At 34.6% G+C, this 8914-nt stretch overlaps 1 protein-coding gene across 1 annotated transcript in view; it reads left to right on the top strand.

The window, feature by feature from the left end:
* The window catches only part of ZSWIM2 (zinc finger SWIM-type containing 2), a 1244853-nt gene that overhangs the window by 1016319 nt on the left and 219620 nt on the right, over nt 1-8914 (top strand). The window contains exon 9 of the mRNA XM_044075126.1: nt 870-880. Coding sequence (XP_043931061.1) covers nt 870-880 — 11 coding nt within the window. The remainder of the gene's footprint in view (nt 1-869; nt 881-8914) is intronic.

The raw sequence follows: 8914 nt of genomic DNA, 5'->3' as shown, positions 1-8914 counted from the left end.
TAACCTTATTGTAGGAATGTTTTTGTGTCTTGAGGATTCTACACTGTCATTCTTCCAGTCCTAGCAACACTGTACCTATCAGGATTGGGCAGTTTTTCCTGCGACTTGTGTCTTTTTTATTTTTTAACCTACATTGTCCATAAAATGTGCTATATAAAATACAGTCTATATATCAATGTCATCTTGGTGAGAGTTTGTAAAAACAGGGTCCACCTTAAGACTTGAAGATGAAGTCAGTTCCAGCAATACTACTTTCCTTTGCTTGCTAATTTTATCATATTTCCATTCAGACCCTAAACTTTCTAGTATAGACTTGAAGATGTTAGACTAACTGACTTGAGTAGCACAGTTTTATTCTTATCATCAATAGTCACTTAATTCACTACTATCTAAAAAATTCCAAAACTTTGTATCAGAGTTATTATTATTTATAATTAACTTATACAACTTGAATAGATTTCATTTGTAGGTCAATTTACCTTTAGTAATAATGATCATATACTCATATAATGCAGAAATAGTTTTCTGCTCCTTTTTACTCATATTATTTACAAATTCAACAATTTATTTCTAGTAGGTAATACTAGATGATTAATAGATTCCTCTAATGTATAATCATTCATTAAACATTCTGAGTTAGCTTTCCCTTTTTTAAAGCAATCAGTCTATAATGTTAACCCATTCCTTCTTAATATATTATAGTTTCATAGGTGCATAGGTTAACGACCACAAGGGCATTTTTAAGCCTAACCATGTATCCCAAATCTCTGACAAGTTCTGATACTCTTGATAAGTGTAAGCAGGGGTATGGGAGATGAACCATTTACAGGTTACATATATCCATTAGAGACATAGGTGCCAAACCAGAGATGAGTTTCTGGTTTCCCATTCAATTGTCTGAGTTGCACTTCACTTAGGTTAGGGAGGAACTCTGCTTCACATGGATAGGGAGCCTGTTCCATAGACCTGGTAGTATCTGGGATACATACCTATCTCTCCAGCAGGACCTGTTTATATCACAGACAAGGTTTAAGTCTTTAGAATGGGTAATTCTGGTGCTGCTTGTTTTGTGAATATGCAGGAGGTCCATCAGAATGGGGTCTGACAATGCCATGTATGCTAGGCATAGATCTCATGTCAAAAGCCTGTAAGAGACAGAATACAGGGATAGGGCCTTGAGGCAGCACACATAGGACATTTTACTTGTGCCCTGTATTCCTTTAGTGAGGAACCTGTGTGGATGTTCCAATTGTTGGATATGCCTGGTTAGGTACATGCCAGAGGGGGCATTGTACTCAATGATAGGTCTGATGAATGCCAAATGCAGTGGAACAATGACTTCCTTGGACTTAGATGCCACACCTTTTTTTATAAGTTTTGCAATATAGAATGATTTTCTCACCACTGTAGACACATAATGGTCAAATGCTAGATTGCTATCTATGTGTATTCCTAAGTCCCTAACTACTGGGTCAACTCTAAGAGGTGTGTTGTCAATATGATTGGTACCAGGGATGGATGACTTCCCAAAGGATACTATTAAGTGTTTCTTGGCATTTAGTTTTAGTCCATGGCCCTGACACCAGTTGTTTGCCCATGTCAGCCCCTCCTGGAGAACATTTTTGTCAGTGTGAGATTCAATGACAGCTCCTAATTTGCATTCATCTGCAAATTTATTCAGCCAGAGACCACTAACATTGGTATGACTTCTTAGAAGTAAATGCCAAAAAGGAGCGGTCAAAGGACTGATCTCTGAGGGACTCCACTTGTGACTGACCACTTTGTAGAGGTGGACTCCCCAATTCTAACTTCCTGGGTCCTGTATGTGATCCAGTTGGCTATCCACTGGGTGACATTAATTTCAAAAATGTTCTGCGTTTCCTGACATCTAGAGGTGTATGCCATAGGAAAGCACAAGAATTTACATTTTAAAATTAATGGGATTTTATAGATGTGTTTCTTAATTGTTTTAAGGATTGACTTCAAATATGAAGAGCCCAAAGATTGAAATGAATTACCATCTAAAGTATGTTTTATTAACAAAATGAAGGGATTGTTATATACTTCTAATTTATTATGTTAAATAAACCTATAAGAATTTAATATAATCTGATCCTACATAGTTTCTCATTGACCACTATAAATTGAGTCTAGCCAGCAGTATAATAGAGTTAAAATTTGCAGCAATGGAATAAAATTATATATCAGGAAAGCTAATGCCACCATACTCTCAAGTCTAATAGGGTTTATATAAGCATACATAATCTTAGTAATGTATCCATTTTAATAAAAACTAACCTATCTTCAAAAGAAAAAATACTTATTCCAATTTTTCATAAAGAGTAACACTTCTTATATATTTTTTTACAAAATTATAATTAATAATCTTACTCACATCTTGATATTTTTTATTCCTACATATTTTAAATTTTGCCTTTCCAAATGTATTTACATTTATCTTTTAATTTACTATCTAGTAGTTTATTCATCACTGTTTCAGTTTTATTATTATTAAACTTTAGTAACAATATTTCTTGAAACCAATTTCCTAATCTATTTTTTTTCAACTGAGTTGTTTAAATCTATTATACTTAATAAAACATTATTAGTAAAAAGCTGAATTTTAGATTTACAATCCTTACTAACTGAACAACCATTAATTTTATTATTGCACTATTAGCTATGGGTTTAATGACTAATGCAAATAATAGATGAGACAAGGGACATCCTTGTTTTGTACCTTTGTTTAAGGTAAACCATTGAGAAATGTAAGATCCAATTTTAATATATGCTTTAGCATCTATATACAACTTTCTTAATATTCCAATGAATTGTCCTGGAAATGCAAATGCTTCCAAAGTTTTAAATAAATGGTTCCAAGCCACAAAAACAAAAGCTCTTTCAGTGGCTAAACTGATTAAAGCCATTATTTGTTCAATCCACCTGCAAAGTTTAAGATTTTATTACCCTTTTAATGTTATCGTAAGTTGAGTTACTAATTATAAATCCTGTTGGATCTTTATTAATCAATGCATCTACTATATCTTTTAATCTTATGGTGAAAGTGGAAGTAAATCTGTTAAAATGTACATTTAATAATGAAATAGGTCTATAAGATTAAACTAACTTTTTATCCTTTCCTTGCTTAAAACTAGGTGAGATTACAAAAACTTTCCACAAGAGGGGAATTATTTTACCACTCTGGATTATCCAGAAAACTTTACTCAGTACTTCTAAAACATTTAACAGAAGTAGATTATATAATTCCATACTTAAACCATCTAGCCCTGGAGGTTTTCCATTTTTACCTTCTTTTAAAAATATTTTTAACTTCATTTAGGGTAATATGTTTTTAACAGTGACATTTGCTGTTCAATAAGTTTATCAGTAGCATTCTTCTTTAAATACTTATCAATTTTTCATTCATCAAAATAATTTTTTTATCTTTAGTAAAATCCCCATGGAATTAAAAAAAAATATTAAGCATTTCTTGTAAATCTGAAGTACGTTTATTAATAGAGGGATGTCTAATATTATTGATTTGTGCCTTTTTGGTTAGCATCTTACTTCTATTAGCTAATCTATGAAGAATTTTTGGAGTCATTGCATAACTTTGTACTTTTAATTTTACTAGAGCTATCTTCGCTTTATGTGTTAAAATCATTTGACATTTTGTCATTAGTTTTTAATAATTTCAGTATTATCTAATTATGTGTTTGTTGTTCAAGTGTCACTTTATGTATATAATATATTTTTCTCTTTGTCATACTCTTCCAATTTATTACTAGACCATATTCCCATTCTATCCTTAATATGCATTTTAAGGAATCCCATAAAATGACTGTATTAACTTGCCCATCATCATTCAAGTATAGAAAATCCTCTATTTTTTCCTTAAGGTAAGTCTTAAGTTTTTTTAATTTCATTTTATATATATATATATATATATATATATATATATATATGGGTCTACTTCATAAGATCGACAGACCATTTGATCGGCATTCATTTGGTCGACAACCAGTATTCAAGGCACTTAACAGGGATTTGCCCCCCTCCAAAATGTTGTGCGACCCTGGAGTTGATGTATATAGTTAGGGGGTGTGGGGGGGGGAAGCCACTGACCTATTTCCATTTAAAACATGAAAATACAACAAAAATCTACACCAACACCCCCCCCAACTATATATATCAACTCCAGGGTTGCACAACATTAGGGAGGGGAGCAAATCCCAGGTTTTTGCCAAATGAGCTGTCTACCAAATGAATGTCGATCAAATGGTCTGTCGATCTTATGAAGTAGACCCATATACACACACACACACACACACACACACACATGCATATATATATATATATATATATATATATATATATATATATATATATATATATATATATATATATATATATATATATATATTGGAATTCTGTAAATAATCTGATATTACTTTAAATCCATTGCTATATTAATACTTAATGCATTATGATCAGGTAATGGGCAAAGTATTGTTTTAAAATAATTAATGTTATTAAGCAGATCCATGGAAGCATACATCTTGTTTATTCAAATTTGTGCCCCAGCTGCATAAGAATAATGAGTGAAAAATAATGATTTGTCTTCTGCTTTTATTAGTAAATCAGTTAGGTTATTATTGCTTAGCCATTTATTTAGTGTTTAGCTGGTGCTAGAATGTTATCTTTTTTCTGTTCACTTATATCTTCTGTCCTAGCTATATAGTTAAACTCTCCAGCAAAAATTAGACTACCCTTCCAGTGATTTTGCAATAAGTTTAAATTATCTTTAGCTACTTTTGCACCTATCCCAAGGATCCAGTGAAAAATAGCTAGTGTATAGAGTTTGATATTATACTTAATTACTGCAAACATGTACATTTCTTTAAGATTGTTAATAGATTCCATACCTTAGGCATTATAGTAGATTTTCCATAGTACGTAAGTTCCTCTCCTTTCTTTGTTAAAACAAGCAGATGATAGTATTTAGTAGCCTGTATTATTTGGGTATTGTATACCTTTAGCTAACAAATGTGTCTTTTGTAAAAATATAATGTCCTATCTATTTATTTTAGATACTTCATTAATGATCTCCTCTTGTTGTTATTATTTAATCCATTTACCTTAACAGATAGTAGACTAAAAGTATCCATATTTTATATTTGAGGTAGATTTTTACCAAGGGATAATATGATACATTTATCCACCAAGCTGATGTTGTATATACAACTCTAATGTATATCTCTAACCATTAGTTTTCTGTATTATTTTGAATTCTTCCTTTCTATACACTAAACTGCTAAAACTCCTAAGCACTAAAACAGAAATGAATATACAACTGAAACTATATATATTACTAATAAAGCACAACTATCCATGGATACTAAAGTTTCTAATTTGCCCATCAAATAGTCAAACTACCAAACTATTTTTCTACTAACCAGAACCCAGAATTTCATCAAGGACTAGCCAAAGCTACTGTAACTTATACATAACTGATATATTGTATATAAGTTAAAAAGAATACTAATTTAATTATATATTTTGCCATTAAAAACTATTTTTCTCATTATAACTTAAAAGACTTAATAGTCTACCACAAATAATCTCATATAGCAAATACTCTGACGAACAGTGTGCTACATAGGTATTTATGTAATATTAGTATAATTATCTCTTAACTATTTCTAAATGTTTTGATTATTTCAACATTGCTATATTCAAATATTTAAATATAAAAGCAGAGTAGAGACACAAAACGATTAAGTTATGTGTAAAACTTTAACAATGACAAGCAAACTAGACTTATCAAACTATTATACAGTAGAATAGTTAATGCATTTATACATTTATTATTCTGGAAAATATATACATATTTACTAATGCTAACAAAAGCTCTAGCTTAATTTTAAAAGTACAAGTGACTATACATACCCACGGATTCAGTAAACGTCTATGCAGGAATAGCTTATTCCTGCATGGAAGAGACCATTCCCATGCAGCACGGCAGCACCATGCATATTCATGAAGGCCTGCGTAAAACAGACATGGTTCCATGTACGAGTGCAGGGTGTGTGTCTGAGAACAGTGCTCTCACAATACACATGCCCCCTGCACACCAGAATTGCCACACAGCAATTTAAATAGAGCAAGAACACCCCCAACCCGTCAGGGTAAGAAATCTGGACAAAGCCATTAGAGACAATCGTCCCTACAAAGCCAGAAAGTTGACAGAATAACAGGTTTAGCATTAGCATGAATTTTCAGCAGGGTACAAATTAAAAACACACAGCTCCCAACCAATCAGAGTAAGACATCTGGACAAAGCCATAAGGGACAATCACCCCTACAAAGCCAGAAAGTTGATAGAATAACAGGTTTAGCATTAACATGAATTTTCAGCAGGGTATGAAGTACATACCTCACACCTCCCAACCCATCAGAGTAAGAAATCTGGACAAAGCCATAAGGGACAATTGTCCCTACAAAGCCAGAAAGTTGATAGAACAGGTTTAGCATTAGCATGGATATTCTGAATGGTACAAAATAAAAAACACAACAAATACATTTTTTTTTCACATATGCAATAAAGTTTAAGCGTAGCTGCGCAGGTGTGCCTGTTGTTTAGTTATGCTTAACCCAGCTGAAACAGCACGGTAAGTTAAATATCAATAGACATCCAACATACGCATAAGTGTAATAGTGAAGCAGTTAGAGCATATACCTTGCATCTAGTCATTCATGGTTTGAGCCCCACCACAGCCATTTCCATTTTGTATGTGTAAACATTACAATTTTAATTTATTTGTATATTTATGTAGGAAGTAACTTATATTTCCCAACCAGAGTAGTATATTGGGCCCAGATGTGAGGTATCAGTGGTGAAACCCCAATATAAACACAAGTGCCCCATACAGTATAGGCACACAAGAATAAATGTAATTACAGCACATTGGGTGATATCAGGGAAGGTAAACAAATTTATAATATGTAATGAATGATTAATTTATCCCATACAGGTGGTAGTCCAATAAAATAAAACATAAGCAATGATAAGGATTGCACAACTATGCTAATTGGGTGTAAGCATTGTGTACATATGAATGCTAAGCAAAGAGTAGCCCAGCTAAGTAGATTTGCCCATTGGTAAACAGTGCTGAACCTTCAGCTTTAAGCATTGCCAACCTTAGCTAAACAGGTTTGCCTGTAGCTCAGCTCAGCATATTCAAAACCATCTAATCATGGCAAAGGGTGGGAAATTGGCCAAATTTAAACCCCGCAGGTGGGAATACAGCTCATTACTGGATGCAGCTCCCTACTACAGGCAGTATGGCAGGTGACAGAGAGGGCATACACTTTCAGGTGCAGTGCTAGGGCATACAGGAGTCCAAGGTCATAGTAGGACTCCTGGCAAAAAAAAATGATGTGAGACTGCTCCAATACAAAGCAGAAGCCTGGGAAGGTCTCGCCCATGATCTCACCAGTGCCACTGGTATACCTCAGACTGGTGACCAGGTCCAGCACCACTATGCTGACTTGAAACGGAGGAAGAGGGAGCTCTTGGAACAGTGGATCCAAGAAGCAAGAGAGAGGGGAGATGTTCCAGCAATGTGTAAGTATTCATAGCAATAACTGTTTATCAAAGTCCAGCCTGTGTATGTGATAGATAAGTATGCCTAAATGTTTCTCTATTTTCGTTACAGCTCCAGCTGAGTGGGCTGTGAACCAGGAAGCCCATGCCAGTAGGCTGCAAAGGCTGCATTGCGAGGCTGGTGAGTAACAATCCTGCTTGTAGTAGTCATACCAAATAAATATAAAGGAATAAAATTTCACCTGGCACTATAAAAAATGTGCATGGTTTGTACTGAATCTACTTCTTCCGGCTTTTCCCTGGTTAGGGGTCGCCACAGCGGATCACCTGTCTGCTCATGATTGGCAGTGAAGTGTTATGGTGTCAAGTTGCCAGCCCAGCACCCAACCTTCCACAGAAGGCACACACATGCACGCACTCACTCCTAGGGCCAATTTAGAGTGTCCAACCCACCTACAGCATGTCTTTGGGATGTGGGAGGAAACCGGAGCACCCAGAGGAAACCCACGCGACCACAGGGAGGACATGCAGACTCCACCCAGAAGGCACCCCAGCTGAGGATTGAACTGGAGAATCTCTTGCTGTGAGGTGGCAATGCTAACCGCTGCACTACCGCGGCCGCCCCTGGTTTGTACTGAATAAACCAGACAATATGACAGTAATAGTTCCATATAGGTCATATTTAAATAAAAGTGTAACTGCCTGGCAATAAAGTTCTAAATCCTGGACTGGTTGTGTTTACTCTGGTATTGTATGCATGAAATGTTGCATTCACCCAAGATATGATATCTGAATTGTAATGTGTTAACCACTGTTTCCCACACTGTACTACATAAAAATAGGTCTAGAATGTCTGTATAAGAATGTTGTAATTACAAGGTCAGATTGTACAGAAAACATTGAAAGAAGAGACAGTAGTTTCTCAATAGCTCACTTTGATGATATACAAATTGTTGTATTTTTAACAAACACAGCCATGGTTTGAATCCCGGGAGTGGTAGTAAGCTGTATTCATAATTTCAACTAGGATTTTGTGAATATGTGTAGAAGCATTCAGGTAGTGTTAACAAGCATTCCCCCTACAGGTCTTTCAGGTAAGAGAACTGCAACTGCCTGGCAATAAAGGCCTAAATCCTGGACTGATTGTGTTTACTCTGGTATTGTATGGCTTGACATGTTGCATTCACCAAGATCGGATATCTGAATAGTAATGGTGTGTTAACCACTGTTTCCCACACTGTGCTACATAATAAAATATGTCTAGGAATGTCTGTATAGGAATGTTGTAATTACAAGGTCAGATTGTAC

This window comes from Protopterus annectens, chromosome 6.part0, assembly GCF_019279795.1.
Source record: "Protopterus annectens isolate FY-2018-M chromosome 6.part0, PAN1.0, whole genome shotgun sequence".
NCBI lineage: Eukaryota > Metazoa > Chordata > Ceratodontiformes > Protopteridae > Protopterus > Protopterus annectens.
This window is presented reverse-complemented; position numbering and strand designations above follow the sequence as displayed.